Source organism: Oncorhynchus kisutch, linkage group LG18 (genome assembly GCF_002021735.2).
Source record: "Oncorhynchus kisutch isolate 150728-3 linkage group LG18, Okis_V2, whole genome shotgun sequence".
Taxonomy (NCBI): domain Eukaryota; kingdom Metazoa; phylum Chordata; class Actinopteri; order Salmoniformes; family Salmonidae; genus Oncorhynchus; species Oncorhynchus kisutch.
In genome coordinates, this window is record NC_034191.2 from 37,474,493 (window position 1) to 37,491,824 (window position 17,332).

Consider the following 17,332-nt stretch of genomic DNA (forward strand, 5'->3'; position numbering starts at 1 on the left):
TATTCAGTCATTCACACTAGGAGACGTGTATAGGGTGGGGTTGTAGCTCTCGCCAGTGCAAGGCTGCATGCCGGTCGCCTGTGGAGGAGAGAGGGGGAGGGAGAAGAGGGGGATAGGTTCATCACAGAGAGAGAAGGAGGGGGTGTCGGCGTGAACAGAGGGAGGGGAAGGGAAGGAGGGGTTTTAAAGGGTGGGCTTGTAGTCATTGTTAGCCAGCAAGTCAGAGAGAGGCGCGAGCAGGCAGACAGTGAGTGTGTGTGCAAATTGTGATGAGTAAAAGCATTAGGCGACTCAGCTGTTGGTACAGCCAGTGAGCGTGTGCAAGAGCGCGAGGGAGTGAGAGAGAAGTGTAAGGCAAAAAGGAAAGAAAGAAGGGAAAAGAGAAAGGATATTACAAGTATGCTGTGCTGCATAAGAAGAACAAAACCGGTAACTGCTTTCTTTACAGATTCTCTCATTCATAGCTGTCATTTTCAAAAATCTGGCTAAAATGTTCCACTTTTGGACTAATTACATCCGTAACTGATCTGAGGATATGCTTGTCTATTTTTTTTTGTCTTCTTGGCTCACTGGGACTTCAGTGATGTCTCGGATGCAAAACGGACACGCCTTGTTAATGTGATTATGTTTGAATGAGTGTAGCCACGATGCTGCCAGACCTCACACTGTACTAGCAGTAAGATGAGCCTGTAACATGATGCTGTGCTCTTTTATACTATTATCGATCCACTACTTTAAACACTGAAAGACGTATTGATAGACACTTGATGCACCTGTTTGCTGCCTTCTGTGATTGCATTACCTTTGTACTGTAATCAGGGGATACATGAAGACTGAGGATACCACCTCCATTGAGCACAATACTGTCTTATGCCCTTAAGGCTGCTTTTAGTTGATGCACTAATTGGCCGCAAAAAAATAAAAAAATATCCTATTTCGGTGTTATCTCTAAGAAACAGGAGGATAGAGAGACATGTTTGAGGAAAAAGGGTGGGGTAAGGATCCACTGACTTAAGACTCAACTCCTCTGGCTACCGTGTCTCGTGGGAATAAATGAGGACCTTAAAGGGATTAGCACGGTTCTGGGGTTAAAAGTGTATGGTGTCAATTAGGTCTACACATTTTTATGGGTGCATAGTTGTGAGGGGGGGGGGGCAGATGAATACATACCAGAGAGCTCCTTTCTCAGAAAAGGAAGGTGTTGTGAATCCTCGGGTGAGTCTTGGAGGTGTACAGTATGAGATAGTACCTTGATGTAAGTAGCTCTCAGAAGGTATTTTTCATTAGCACAGAACTATCTATCTGCAGAAGCTATCTAGAGTAGTCGGGATTTTATCGGCTTCTTAATAAAGCACTGGATTCCATCAACACCTGATTGCTGCTTAAATGTCAGCATGTATGAGTCATTTTAGCTCAGCCAGGCTGCACATTAAACTGAAGTGGGTGAGGCAACCCTCTCTCTCTCTCTCTCTCTCTCTCTCTCTCTCTCTCTGTATCTCTCTCTCTCTGTCTCTCTGTCTCTCTCTCTATCTATCTCTCTCTCTCTCTCTCTCTCTGTATCTCTCTCTCTCTCTCTATCTATCTCTCTCTCTCTCTCTCTCTCTCTCACACACACACAGCTTTAATACTGCATTAAGCCCTATCTCCACACAATGCTGCTATCTGAATCGTACGCTACGCTCGCCACAGGGAAAACCGCCTCCCATGCAGCATCCAGCCCTTTCTCTGCTTTCTGCTTTTGAGGACTAGATAATGAATGAATGAAGTCTCTGGGATTTAGACAGATGAACAGAAAGCATATAAATGGTGCAACGAGAGATTGCTCTCAACCCGGCTTTTTCAACGGGCGCCACCAGCCCTCACTGTCAGAGCAGCCGTGATTGTGGAGCCTTTGTTCAAGGGAGAGAGAGCAGACTAATTTAATTAAATGAGGGTGGCTATTATGATTGAGTATTATCTGGTTGCAAACATCACTCTTGGGGCCATCGAAAACATGTACAACACTCATCAATTCACCGTCCTGGGAATAAGGCGTGCGTCGGAGAGGCATGGGGCTGTGCGGATAGGTGAATGTATTCTCCTCCACCTGAACCCCCCCCCCCCCACCCTCTCCTGCAGGAGGAGAGAGAGGAGAGGAGACAGCTGGATGAAAGGGTGTGGTGCTGTGTGAGTGGGTAGTAGCAGCTCAGGGAGAATGGGGGAGATTCAGCTGCAGACTTCAACCCTGCCTGTCTGCCTGCCTGCCTGCCTCTGTGGTCTTTCTCATCCCCATCCACTAGAAAACCAGACATATATCATGCTGGGATTTACTGAAGGATATACATTTACTCGACATACTGTCGACAGACAATATATTTCTTGGCCGACTTTCCTTTTGACCCTCTCCCTGTCTGGTTTCAGTGTTGGTGTGTTAGAGCCAAGCTATCTTTTTAATACATCGACTGGCTCAATTGAAACACACACACACAGATGTTAGTGTTGGTTTACTGAGATAAGAGCAATGTAAGCCTACCTCATTTGCATGTCAACATACTTCTGTCCTTGCGTCAGCACTCTGCATTCATCGATGTGGAGGAGCTAGGGAGCGTCTGCTTGAGTGAATAAGAACAAAAAGAGGACACATACCGACCGAGTGCATTTGTGCGAGCAGCGGTCTCATTCCCATCCTGTGGCAAAGTGGTCTGACATGGGGGGGGGGGGGGGGGGGGGGGGGGGTGGTGACGGGCTACCGTTTGAAAGATCCATCCATAAACCCACCGTGGGGTGTGGTTCACACGGGGTTGCCGACCCAAGGACAGTGGCTGGGGGGCCGAGATGTACACATTTGTCTTTCAGATGCTGTAGCCTGACTCTTATTGGTGGTGTATCATATACAGGAAGTCGGCTATCGAAAAAGGGCAAATGCAACTCGTGTTCCTGGGAGACCGTTTTGAGACATGCTCCTTTTATGAATGGAAAGATCACGCACAGAGTGACATAATGGAATCAGACTGTTGTTTAAATACGGTTGTCTGAAGCCGTCTCAGGAGTCTGGGTTTCAATTGACATGTCAATGCTTTGTAACATCCGTTCTTTTTAGGTCTTCAGTGATTGAGGTTTAAAAGGGATATAGGCTTGTCTCCCCAGACATCTGGTTGGAAGACATTTCCTGAAGTCCAATTATATCATTTTGATATGTCTCTCAAAAGGATGTTCTACATTTCTGTAGGTTCATTGGTCAACAACAGACATAAATATGCAAATATATCGCCTTGGACATCCTACCATTCATATTACTTGTCTGCATCACGAGTTTGGGAAGCCACCTTAATAACATGGCAGGTAGACTTTACTGTTTTGTGGGTTGAACGGACAATATACTGTAAATAGGCTACAATTGATTGTGGTAAAATTGTTGTAAAATCAATGTAATGAGTTCTATGCTCTTATTCAAAAAAGTATAGGTGATCTCAATACATTTACCTGACTGAACAAACAAAACTCATTTAAAATCCCCAAATGGACAATGAAATACAGTATCTTCCCATCAATATCAAAATTATGTAATCTCTCATATTCCCAAAACAGTTTACAATTACAGTTTATTAGATGCTCTTATCCAGAGTGACTTACAGTAGTGTGAGTGCATACATTTTTCACACTGGCCCCCTGTGGGAATTGAACCTACAGCCCTGGTGTTGCAAGCGCCAACTGAAACACATGGGACCCTAAAAACATTTTTGGTAGATGCTCTTTTCCAGAAGCAGGACAAGTGCCTTGCTCAGTGCCTCGCTAGGTTACCTTTTGCCCTTCCTAATCTCTTAAAGTCCTTCTGTTTGAGTAAGTGCTTAGGCCAAAATTTGGCAATTGTGAGCACCTATGAGATCATTCATATTAAATGTACCATTACGGCTGTGAGGGTGTGCCAGACACGAACAGTCTATAACACCTCACTACTCCATTAGCTATAAAAGCTCTTCAGTTCACTCAATTATTAAAAAATAATACAGTTTCATGGCTTTAAAAACGTTATATATTTATTGGTAGCAGGTGATTAAAACATCTTCTCCTCCTAAACATCACACACACACACACACACACACACACACACACACACACACACACACACACACACACACACACACACACACACACACACACACACACACACACACACACACACACACACACACACACACACACACCCCCCCCCCCCCCCCCCCCCCCCCCCCCCCCCCCCCCCCCCCCCCCCGTTGGAACCGCCAGCCCATCCCCTGATTTATGGTTTCCTATTGGCTGCTTTCCCAAGGGGTCAGGTGCAATGTCAATCATGGTGATATATAGTCTTTCATAGCCTAAACCAGTAGTTTTCAACCTTTTTCGGGTTACTGTATAACCCCTCATGTGCATTTCACCTGTAAGCCTATGGTCTCATAAGTCTTCTCAAGTACCCCCAGTGGACAGGCCAAGTACCCACGGGTCCTAGTACTCCTGGTTTGGAACCACTGGCCAAAAACAGCAGATGACTTACACGCAGCACTCTGGTTGTCAAGGTAACGTTTGATCGTTCACGGGAGGATGGCGGTGCATCTTGACGAGGTAGCAACCAAAGATGGATCCACAACGCAGCCTCCAGGAATCTAGTAATTAAACAACGATGTACGCCATTTTGAATATCATAGTAATAATAACAAAATTTATGTTATTGTGACTATGATATTTCAAGTGGCATTCAACATAATGATAGTAACTGATGGCAGTATCTAAAAACATAGCAAAACAAATGCTAATTGGAAATGAGATGAATCATCAAAACATAACTGATCCACATGCAGCACTTTTTGCTTTATTACGCAACGAGACCCACAAATGTGTTTGTAACAAGAAGCAAGGACCCCTGGTGAAAACATCACATTGGGTAACATCGTGAAAGACATGTAAAGCTACATCATGGATTTAGTTCAGGCCACACTGCCTGTTATGTTCGCGTTACATTAGTTCCCGCTATTATTTTCAGATTAACATCATTTGTCTGTTTTGAGACAAATGCGTAATTCAAATCAATACGATCTGTTTATTTATTCATTCATTTTGAATGTAATGATCATTATTTTACCCTTTTGTCAATTTCAACATTGTTCATTTCCCTTATTTTCACTTCATTTCTTTTTCATTAGATTTATAAGAATCATAACACAGCCCTCTATTTGATGGACCACTCCAGCTATGGATCCAGATACTGTATAAAAGGTAACATCTTGGCGCTCTGTACAGGCTTCAACACCTATCCCACTCCTATTCCTCATCTTTTCCTAAACTCTACTCCAGTCATAACCACCAACTTCTTACAACCCAAACCTGAACAACCCCGCTCAGATCTACATCCCACTCTCACCGCCTGCTCGGACTGTACCTCCTTCTGCCTTGAACAATCCACCTTTTATTCTACCTTCATTTCCCTTAATTCTACATATAACCTAGTGTCTATTGTGGGTGGGTGGGTATGTTGGTGGGATGTGTTGTTGGAGATGCCTTTTGGAAGTGTTCTTCTTCAGAACCATTGGGATTGTATGTGAACGACATCCAATGGCGTTCACCACAGTGGAATGCGACCTGTTCATCTGCCACGATAAGAGGAGCTACTGGATGGACGTTGATAGAGAAGGGCTAAACAATAGTTACTGTCACTCACTATTTGGCAGGCCCATTGAGTATGGGCCTCTGATATCACTTCACTGGAGACCTTTCGCATTCAGCCATGAGGATGGGATGCAACAGCTTTCTAAGGGTTCAGTAGGTCACCGGAAGGGTACCTGTTTGGTTCTTTGAAGAGGCAATTGACATTCTTGTTAGTTAGATATGCTCATCACTTCTTGACGTCCTGTCTCTTTTCCCAAGGTTGAGAAGAATGAAGAGGCTGACCAGGAAATCAAGCAGGATGAGAAGAAACCAGAGGACAAAGCCCACAAGGCGGCCACCAAAATCCAGGCCAGCTTTCGTGGACACATACTCCGGAAAAAAATGAAAGATGGAGAGGAGGATGAGGAGGCCAGTCCAGCTGTCCCAGAGGAGGCGGCGAAGGAGGTGGCAGACGGAGAGGAGGAGAAGAAGGAAGACATCCCCCCTGCGACTGAGCAGGCTGCGGAGGAAAAAGACCCCACTGATGTTAAAGAGGAGGAGACAAGCCAAGCCAAAAGCCCCATCTCAGAAAAGCCAGCAAACTCTCCTGCCCCTGTCGCCACCTCTCCCGTAGCCGCAGCCACCTCGCCTGTGACAGCAGCAGCCTCTCCCACTGCAGCGGCGGCGCCTTCAGAGCCTCCCAAAGAGGAAGCCAAGGCAGAGCCCAGCAACACCAAGGAGAAGCCCAAAGAGGTGGACAGCAGTGAAGCTCCGGTTTCTGCCCAAATCCCCTCCACTGATTGTGCTGAAAAGAGCGTGGAGGGTGGTGCTGTCCAGGAGGAGTCCAAACAAGCCGACGTGCCTGCTGCTACTGTCAGTGAGACGGCTGATAAGGAGGAGCCTCACCAAACACAAGACAAAAAAGGTAGGCCTTATTGTAACCCAGTCTCTGAGATGCCCATCCATGTAGATGAGCTTAGAAATAGGCTACAAATACAACACAAACCAAATAGTTTACACAATAGCTTGAATAATACATTTATTATTAATAATACAATTGTCCGGGAGCCAAATGTACAAAATGACATGTCAAGATGTTACTCATAATCTCTTTACATGATCTTTGATTGGTTATATTAGCTTAGATTAAACAGTATGACAGAAAAGGGGAAAGGCTCAGTAGGTTATCTTGTTCCAGTCCCAGACTGTATGATGTAGCCTACCTAATGGAATATGTGCAGAATCCTCTACAGGAGGATCAATGTTTGAGTCCTGAATGGCACCCTATTCCCTACGTAGTGCACTGCTTTTGACCGGAACCCCATGGGCCCCGGTCAAAAGTAGTGCACTTTATAGGGTACAATGCTGCCATTTGGGACACAATCTTAGACAGGACTGGGAGAAACTAGGTCATAGAGGCTACACTGTCTGCAGGTTGTCATAGTTACACGTTCTACGTGGTGTAGACCTGGAATATCTGGCCATGGTTTTTAGACTTACCGAATGTTAAATGACTTAAACTGGTGAATGATAAATTACTTAGACTGGTCAATTAAGACTGAAACCAGCAGACCGTGAAGACAAGCAAGACCTGAATGGCTAACCATCATATGAAGCACTAGACACATGTAGGTCATAAAGACCAATGTAAAGGATATAGTGCAAATTAAATTCAATATTTTAGTGGAGTCCGGATGGTCCTTTGTGCTTCTGCAAAAACAAAGGAAAGGAGGGGTGCTCAACTATAATGAGAAAAACAAAATGTGTAGCAGTGGAGGTGTTTATATTATCTGTCCGGAATGTTCAGGGTCTATACACAATGAAACAAGACTTTTCGCAGAAATATTATTGATGGAGACTTTAATGAAGAGTTAATGAATGACGGAATCAACTTTATTGATCCCCAGAGAGAGAAATTGGAATAAATATTACATTAGCTCATCTTCTAGGATGGGTTGAAATGTATATATTTTCACAGTGATTGCATGGTTTACCACTCCCTTACCTGAAACCTGCCCATTGAGTGCCGGAGAATACTAAGTGCTGTGTGAGTCATCTATCATGAGTCACATACACAAGTCTAGCTCCATCTCTGATTCCCAGAGGATGACCAGCGAAGATGATGTCATGCTGATGATTAAAGTCAATGCAGTCGGGATGACATCACTACCTCCGTGAAATGAGGACAATAGCTTTGATTGAAAACAACTTCTAAAGGTCATAGTGAAAATAATCATAGTAAAAATAAATCTTAAACCTGTGAGACCCAATTTTGCCCAAAAATATTTTCCCTAAATTGCATCTTATACAGGTTCTAAACAATTATGCCAAACACAACACAGTGCATCTCTTAGTAGTATTGTTTTTGTGTTGGTATGATTATTGTGGCAGGAGCCTCTGAAACATTATAAATGGTCCATTCGTCTGAGACCACACTGGTCACCTACACAAGCAGTATGTTGTAGCCATCCATGCAAGTACACGACTTAATATATTTCCTGTATTCTTTAAGATGTAGTGAGTATGTATAAAAAATATATGTAGAAAAAAACATTCTGAGCTAGATGTCATTTTGTAAGTGCTGCAAAAATGCAACATTAGGCTTGAAGGGTTGCCAGAACATTGTTTCCCTTCCAAGATCTATCTGCAAATAATAAGGACAACCAAATACTTCAGGAGTAACTTTGATGTCCCTTCTACACATCAAAAGAATATATATATTAAGAGAATACTGCCATTGATGACCATTCATTTTATGATAAAGAAGAAAGATGAGTAATCTCTCCAAAACAACCCAGAAAGGACAACCAAATATGTTATGTTATACATTGAAAACCCCCAAAATAGTTGATCCTGTTTTTGATAATTAAACACAAGAATTTGAATTGGTCAAGTCGATCAATAGGACTTAATTTAATATACCATTCGTTTAGTTTAATATACCATTCGTTTAGTTTAATATACCATTCGTTTAGTTGAATATACCATTAGTTTAGTTGAATATACCATTGGTTTAGTTGAATATACCATTAGTTTAGTTTAATATACCATTAGTTTAGTTTAATATACCATTAGTTTAGTTTAATATACCATTAGTTTAGTTTAATATACCATTAGTTTAGTTGAGTATACCATTAGTTTAGTTGAATATACCATTCATTTAGTTTAATATACCATTCGTTTAGTTTAATATACCATTCGTTTAGTTTAATATACCATTAGTTTAGTTTAATATACCATTAGTTTAGTTTAATATACCATTAAACATGTAAATGTTTTGGATCCGTTTTGATGTGATTTTAATATCATTTCAGTTTTCTTACAACACGTTTTTGCTTCCATTGAAGCCCAATGTTGCACTTTTGCAATGTTCCTCCCCCAACTTTCTACAAACTTCAAATTCCAAAAACAGATTCTTTTCATAATCAGATGCCTATTACATGTATTTCTGAAGGGTAAAAAAAAAAACGGATTTAGATCTATGCTTAAGTCTCACAGGGAATCATCGATGTTGGCCAGCTGTACTAAAAACAGGGTGGATTTCTTTAGATTTAGACTTGGGAATCCCACCTAGCAGGTTCTGAGAGGAAGGAACAGCAAAATAAGTCTTTTTGTAAGTATGTTAAGTATTAAGTGAAGTATAACAATGTGACAGCCACAAGAATATTACAGAGCTCTTTATGATGGGTCGCTGTAGAGCGGGGTCTCTGTAGCCTCTTGTTCACTGTATTTCACACAGTCCACTGAGAATAAACAGGTCTCCACCTCACTGCTTACATTACTTACTGATCAATAATATTTTCTCACACAATTGTTTTTTTCTCTCTCTCTCTCTCTCTCTCCTTTCTTTCAGATGCTGCCGAAGAATCCCAACCAGCTGAGGCCCCAGCAGAGGCAGACCAGGAGTCCAAGGAGGGCCAAGAGAAAGTTTAACATAGAGAAAAAAATTACTATGATTACAAATTAATTTAAAGGGTGACTCTTCTCCTTCTGAATGTGAAGACAGTCCGTTTTTATTTGTTTGTCATGTTTTTGTGTGGCGATGATTTCCTTACGTTGGGGGAGTTTCCAACATGCCTTTTTTTGGCTCAAGCTATAAGTGCTATGATTTGGGTATGTTCCGTATCTTACATGATTGAATCGATGGTTGGACGTATCCACGTTTTGAACTGAGTTTCAAAACCCTAGAAAGCTGGACAGGACATTTTCATATTCTGCTTGAGTTTATCAAGCTTGGTTTACGTTCTTTGAGTAGTCGGTACTTCTCCTTCCTCACTTATACAACTAACAGGTCTGAGGGGATTTTGAGGACTTTACAGAAAATGATGAATAATATGACATAAATGTTGTTGGCCCCACAACTAAAATCCCCCTTCCAAAGTACATGATTAGCATGAACCATCTAACAAGTTGCATGGGAACTCTTCCACTGAGAGGAACTTTTCAGTCACAATACAAAAAAAAATGTGGCTTCATTTTGATGTCCTTGGTGTTGTTATGACAGTTTGATATAAATTGGAATTACTCTTGCACTGATGTTAAAAAGAAAATCAAACAAACAAAATTAAAAAACGTTTCCTATGTCCCAGTGAGTGCAATGTCCAGTTTGAATCTGAGGAGTTCAATTGTGAAAAAATAAAAAAATGGTTTCAATGTCTGTTTTCAAAATAAAGCAATGTGCCAATTACCATCATAAGTTGTGGAATATATTTCACCTGCCAAACAAAACCTTTGCTAATGAAGGCTAATGCTAAGCCACTTTCACATAAACCCCGAATTAGAGTATAATAGTATTATTATTAATGAGATCTAGAGACATCTAGTGGAGTGTAATAGCACCTGAAGCTTAGGGCTTTTAATTTTTTTTAACCTTTATTTAACTAGGCAAGTCAGTTAAGAACAAATTCTTATTTACAATGACGGCCTAGGAACAGTGGGTTAACTGCCTGTTCAGGGGCAGAACAACAGATTTGTACCTTGTCAGCTCGGGGATTTGAACTTGCAACCTTCCGGTTACTAGTACAACACTCTAACCACTAGGCTACCCTGCCGCCTGGGTCTCGATTCAATCCGTATTGCTGAAGTACACCACTATAGTGTGATTGAAATTTCTAGATCATTTCCGATCGTGTTTACCAATGCAGTGTTTACTGTGAAAGCAGTCCACTAACTCGGGCTTTACATTTCTATTACGTTGTATAGCAGCTCTTCAGTACTATATACTGAATCGAATCCCTGGTATGAAACATTACCCAGCAATTAGCTTATTAGTAACAAATGCTATACTTTTGGGTCTCGATTATATCCTTATTGCAGAGTTTCAGCGTTATAGCTTCTATTCCCTCAGGCTGATTATATCACTGTTCAGACAGCCTAGCTAATACTGGAATACAGGTTGAAATGATTCAAAACCAATCTTAAAACATACGATTAACTGGTAAATATACGATTCCAATTCAATTCCAAAGATTCAATGTTTTTACAATACGAATTTAATTCAATGCTAATTCTCGACTTCATGAGTGAATTCAAGAATTGAACTTCAAATTTGGCTACAACCCTATCACTACACTTTAAAAGCTACTTTGCAACTTTGGGTCAATGTAACGCCCCTACCCCCTCCTCCTGAGTCGTCTTTACCTCAAATGGGGCCTCGAGGTTTAAAAGTTAGATAAAAACGCAAAAGGTTCATAGAAAATGAATTGACTCCATCCATTTATCAGTGTCCACATATAACGTCCCCTTTCCTTCTATAAAGGCTATAATTTCGTGAGACAATGCAAATGACTGGGATCTCACTGTTCAGATCGCTTTGTTAGTGTAATTTCCTATGTCCAGAGTTAACTGGCTAGAAAGCATCATAGAAACCCCTCTCCTTTTCCAAAACAGATTTATAGTTTTTCAAGCACTCCAGAAATGTATAGTATAGGACACAAATCTCCCAATGAGAATTAACAATACGTATATTCTTTTATTTGCATGTTACATGGTGATAAACACAATTGTACCAGGAAGATACTGTGTTTCAAGCGTTCTCCAAAAAGATTACTCGTCGACATCTCAATCCACATTCAAATACAGAACACTGAATTCAAACAAATGTATTTTGTGTTGAAAATTTCTCTTGTATACCTTTTACATACCATTTTTAGAAACCAATCGCAAACAAACGTTACCATAAATCAAAGGAAATAGAAAAACAGGACATTGCTGTGTAATGATTGTATAATTGTCTAGGAATTCCATTCTTATGACAAAGGGAAGTACAAATGTGACATTCCTCTGTGTCCTACAATGGGTAATTATCAACAACGTGAATTTAGGGATAGACTCAGCTTAAATATATTCTAAAAACAGTTTATATACAGGTGAGGTAAATCATAAGATGGTGGGTTACACATGTAACCAGAGCTTGGTGGGATGGATAGACGTGTGGCCAACGTACATGACTGGTGATCCATGGCGCATGTATCTCTTTCAATGGCTTAAAACAAGCCAAAGTAACTCAACAGGGTGTGCACACACACACACACACACACACACACACACACACACACACACAAGCCAAATTTATACAGCGATGGGATGCAATGTTCATTATTAGTAAGAATCTAGAGACACATCAGTCCCAAGGTCTTAGTCATAAGGGATCAGGGACTGTATATACAGGCAGGGTACAGTGCAGTCAGGTGAGACCCCTCCTCTTGGGAAAGACTTCAGCTGAACGTCTGATGGCTCACTGGCTGGGGAGACTGTCAATCAGTGCAAGACCGGACCACTGCTTTCCCCAGTGCTTTAGCTTTGCCAGGCAGACAGGTACAGCACCGTATTCTAGTCCACAAGCCTTTCCATTCAGACATGTAAAAACTCTTCCCATCAAATTATAATACATACCCCTTTATTAAAGTGAACAGACAGATTATTCATTTCTTAATCAGATTATTTTGTTAACAAACTATCGTCCAGAGGCAGGATGTACAGTAGGCCTAGCGTCCATTGTTTTATGGGTAATTGAAACTACAGAGATGACACACAGTTAGATTCTCAGGATAGCACTAAGGCTAACATACAGCGAGTCTGTTTTCGAGCAAAGAACTCTGACTGCTTAGATGGACAACTACCTTACAGTCACGGTTCCAAAGCAGTATGAATTCAGTGGAGTTTTTTTAAACGATGATGAGATTTCAGAGAGCATAGCTTACATTACAGGTTGGTTTTGTGAACACACTGACTTGACAAATAGCAGTAGACACTGTCATCAAGAGACCTAGCTGTTTTGTTGGCCTTTGTTGTAATTTTGGCATTCCGATCACGGTCACTCTCCAATGAGCTTTCATTATAGAAACCAAATACATCTACGTACCCTACTCAAAGACAACAAAAAATGACAATTTAGTTGGAAAGGTACAATAAATGTACTAGCTTGACCTGATTAAACCCTTTTAAAAACATTGATCTCTAGTGGTCTTTACTTGCATGGTGCAAAGGGCTGCTTCCATTGGAACACTACAAGTTAATTATCAACAAATTACAGACCTATTTAGAAACATGGACATATTCAATTTGTCTTTATATATAAGGACATTGGATTCAAGTATATACACCATTAACAGAAATGATTTAAAATAAATCCATAAATTATGAATTTCCATATGTCATTATGAAAAGACACACACACACACACACAGAAAAGAAAAGCACGTCATTCATGTCCAAATTCCAGCAGTATAACTGTTGTAGCTCAAAATTAAATGGAGAACGATGACAAGATAAAAGCTAATATGGCAGGCCATTTCTGAAGCTAAATACAGTTTGCCATAGAGAAACTGAACAGCATATAGGTGGCTTGTAATCATACAAACAACATACGCTGCAACAATAATGACTATTTTTCTTGTTACAGTGGTGGAACAAGTTATTTTTATCATATAGAGAAATACTTATTTTTTTAATTTTTTTTAAAATTATATACAGTAACGCATCAATATTACCTATGTTTTGTTTGAAGAAGGTCCTGAAAGTAGGTCTTCTTTTTCGACATAAAGAATGAATACACATTTTAAGCGTTTCTATGAGGGTTTTGCAAAGAGTAGTTCACCAAAGCTTACCTCATGCTAGTCCACAGTTATTGAGCATCCTCATCCTTTGATGCATCCAAAAATGAGGCAGTTAATTTAGAGGCAGCAAGCCATGTATCTAATGTAGCTGAGGCTATTTGCACCCGGTCATGATCACTTCACTATTGAAATTAGGTATACCAAGTATAACATTGCATGTTCTACTGTTTTTATGCAATGTTGACTGGAGTGTGTTGGCTTTGACATAATGTGTATTATAAACTGTTTAAAATCTATTGTTTTGTTTTATATTTATTTAATTTCGATTTTTGGACAGATATTGGCATATTATTTAAGCAATACGGCACGAGGGGGTGTGGTATATGGCCAATATACCACGGCTAAGGGCTGTTCTTACGCACGAAGTGGAGTGCCTGGATACAGCCCTTAGCCGTGGTATATTGGCCATATACCACAAACCCCCGAGGTGCCTTATTGCTTTATAAACTGGTTACCAATGTAATTAGAGAAGTAAAAATACATGTTTTGTGGTATATGGTCTGATATACCACGGCTGCCGGCCAATCAGGATTCAGGGCTCGAATCACCCAGTTCATGATGTCTGATAATGCACTGGTTACAATGACCTTTTCGTTTAACAATACAGTAAAATGCCATTAGGAAAGGAACAGTAACTTGAATGTCTCAGTGCTTCTCGCAGATATCCATGATTGTTGTACTTGACCTGAAATCCCTGCCACTTGGAGGTTTAGACTTACGTATTCATTTGGACGAAATACAATGAACCACACCCCAACCGAAACAAGAGTAATGACAGCGGAAAAGCAAGACTTCAGCATGTTAAAATTGCAATAAATGTTTCTTAGAAAAAGCAGTGTTTGTTCCATTGTCTCCATTTCATATTTTTTTTGTTACTAAAACTTATTGATAAGCCCATTCTATCTTCTTATTATCTAGTTTGGTGCATCGGGGCACGTCAGGATTTGTGTTACATTACGCAAACAGTCTCAATGTAATAACTGGGTAGGTAATAACAATGGTAGGTTGGTGGTGTGATTAACACTTGAAGAGAAGGCAGGTGATGGAGGCCAGGAGGAGCCACAGTGACTGGGAAAGGCAGGCGGAGCCGTTGATGTCTCGGCCCGTACCAGGTCCTGGGGAGGGAGGGAGGGAGGGAGGGAGGGAGGGAGGGAGGGAGGGAGGGAGGGAGGGAGGGAGAAAAAGAGAGGTTAAAGACTAATATATTTGTTTTGTTGATGTTTAATTTAATATATTCACTTCTATGTGATGTAATAATGTGTAAATGTATCAACTGTTATGCCTAACAGGTCCCTGTCTGAGTATCGGTACTGTTGCTATGACACTACAGGAATTCATTTGTGTGCCGTGAGTGACATCTGGTGGTCAGACCATGTAACAGGTCATTTTCTAGGCCCACACCTGAACGGAATAGGGCCTAGAATTTGTAACATTGTCTAAAGTGTCTAATGTCAGAGACATTTAACTACGAGATTTTGGGGGACTGCATACTATTTCAAAGTCACTTACTATAAAGGAAGAGACTAGCATTTTGGATCCCGAGTTTGTTGGTTGCAACACATGTGTAGTTTCCATAGTCCTCCTCTGTTACGTTGGAGATCATCAGGACAGTTGTGGTCCCTACGATCTGGATGCTGATTCCCTGGGCGTTGGATAGCCTGGACAAGACGGCACATCATGTTAGGCATTATAGCACACTATGCATAAAACTCACGACATCTGATTTGTCTGCTACTTTTGTCTTCAGAATACATACAGTACACAGTTCCTCTCATATATTAACATACAAATAATGATTTATGATAACATTGGTTTGCCTTATCATAGAGTCTATTGACATTGAGTAGACACAGCAGTACACTATTTCCTTGACATAGACTGGCCAGGTGAATCCAAGTGAAAGCTAATGATCCCTTGTTGATGTCACTTGTTAAAATCCACTTCAAATCAGTGTAGATGAAGGGGAGGAGACGGGTTAAACAAGGATTTTTAAGCCTTGAGACAATTGAGACATGGATTGTGTGTGAATGCCTTTCAAATGGTGAATGGGCAAGACAAAAGATTTAAGTGCCTTTGAACGAGGTATGGTAGTAGGTGCCAGGAGTACCAGTTTGTGTCAAGAACTGCAACGCTGCGGTAAAAAAAAAAACGCTCAACAGTTTCCTGTGTGTATCAACAATAGTCCACCACCCAAAGGACATCCAGCTAACTTGACACAACTGTGGGAAGCATTGTCAACTTGGGCCAGCATCCCTGTGGAACGCATTCGACACCTTGTAGAGTCCATGCTCCGATGAATTGAGGCTGTTCTCAGGGTAAAAGGAAGGTGTTTGGTATACTCAGTGTATAATACATTGTAAAGGCACACTTGAGGTAATGTATGAAGGGCTTCAAACTGATCCCATCTTTAACATTTGAATGTGCTAGGATAGCTGAGACTGATGTAAGGGGGCAGTGGGTTTGTGCTGACACACGGTAGTATAAAGCATTTGCATAAAAAGGAAAGTGAGTGCACATCATGAGACGGCATAATCTGATGGGGGGGAAACAGAAAGTTGAGAAAGTGCTGAGATCCTCCTTAGAGGGACACCTTGGGTGGGGACCGTTCACACCACCGGTGATAATAAGGCCAATGAATACATGTGGTTCGTGTGGAAAATTATATTAGACCGAAATATCAAACTTGGGCCAGGTGATATTTCAGAGCACATGCATGCAGTTAGATGATTGTGTTTGGTTCTAGCAGCACAGCTTGGTCTCATAAACTATACGTAACATCGTGGTAACTTTTAGTATGATATGTTACGTTTGGTATGGTATAAGACAGAAAGTTACTTAAGGCAAAAACGAAAGGAGGGAGGGGTGGAAGGATTGGCATAGAACGCAAATGTCTAGAAATCCAAAGGTTGCTTGTTGAAATCTCAACTTTTGCAAATAGCAACTTTGCAACTACTTACTACTTTTTAGCTACTTTGCAACAACTTAGCATGTTAACTAACCCTTCCCCAAACCCTTTAATCTAACTCCTAACAGTAGCCCTAACTTTAAACCTTCAGCCTAACCCCTAACCTAGCTAACGTTAGTCACAAAAAATTGGAATTTGTAACTTACAGTGGGGCAAAAAAGTATTTAGTCAGCCACCAATTGTGTACGTTCTCCCACTTAAAAAGATGAGAGAGGCCTGTAATTTTCATCATAGGTACACTTCAACTATGACAGACAAAATGAGAAGAAAACAATCCAGAAAATCACATTGTAGAATTTTTCATGAATTTATTTGCAAATTATGGTGGAAACTAATCTTCTTTTTTGCCCCACTGTATCATACTAAATGGAGGGAGACAGATTTACGTTTACAATGTTACGTCTTCCCCTGAGTCCTGGTTGAGCAAGCATGGAATACAACATTTCCAGCTACGGTCACGTCATAAGCAACTGTGTGAAGTCTGAAGCATCCAGGGAAGGGATCCAAATAAGACCTAGTTCATTGCACCATCATCTTCCACTGGTAGATGGCAGCACATGTCTTTTAAATGACATATTCACTTTAAGAAGTCACAACCATTTTTTAACAGAAGGACAGATTTGATTCATGTACTGAAATGGGGCAAAAGGTA

General features: G+C 40.9%; 2 protein-coding genes across 4 annotated transcripts in view; one reads left to right on the forward strand and one right to left on the reverse strand.

Moving 5' to 3' along the window:
* The first annotated feature begins 14 nt into the window (after positions 1-14).
* On the forward strand, positions 15-10,291 carry LOC109909569 (neuromodulin). Its single transcript, XM_020508587.2, has 3 exons — positions 15-429; positions 5,878-6,523; positions 9,452-10,291. Exons 1-3 carry the CDS (start codon positions 400-402, stop codon positions 9,529-9,531), a joined length of 756 nt encoding a protein of 251 aa, XP_020364176.1. The 5' UTR covers positions 15-399; the 3' UTR covers positions 9,532-10,291.
* A 1,252-nt stretch (positions 10,292-11,543) lies between these two features.
* Positions 11,544-17,332, reverse strand: part of LOC109909368 (limbic system-associated membrane protein) — a 1,000,013-nt gene continuing 994,224 nt past the window's right edge. For all 3 annotated transcript variants that reach the window (XM_031795984.1, XM_031795983.1, XM_031795985.1), the window contains 2 exons: positions 15,225-15,373; positions 11,544-14,830 (listed from right to left, as the gene is read on the reverse strand). In XM_031795984.1, coding sequence (XP_031651844.1) covers positions 14,733-14,830; positions 15,225-15,373 — 247 coding nt within the window. In that variant the 3' untranslated portion in view covers positions 11,544-14,732. The remainder of the gene's footprint in view (positions 14,831-15,224; positions 15,374-17,332) is intronic.

Coding starts and splice junctions, on each gene's coding strand:
- LOC109909569 (XM_020508587.2), top strand. CDS start 400: ATGCTGTGCTGCATAAGAAGAACAAAACCG. Junction 430..5,877: donor GCATAAGAAGAACAAAACCG/GTAACTGCTTTC, acceptor TCTTTTCCCAAG/GTTGAGAAGAATGAAGAGGC. Junction 6,524..9,451: donor CCAAACACAAGACAAAAAAG/GTAGGCCTTATT, acceptor CCTTTCTTTCAG/ATGCTGCCGAAGAATCCCAA.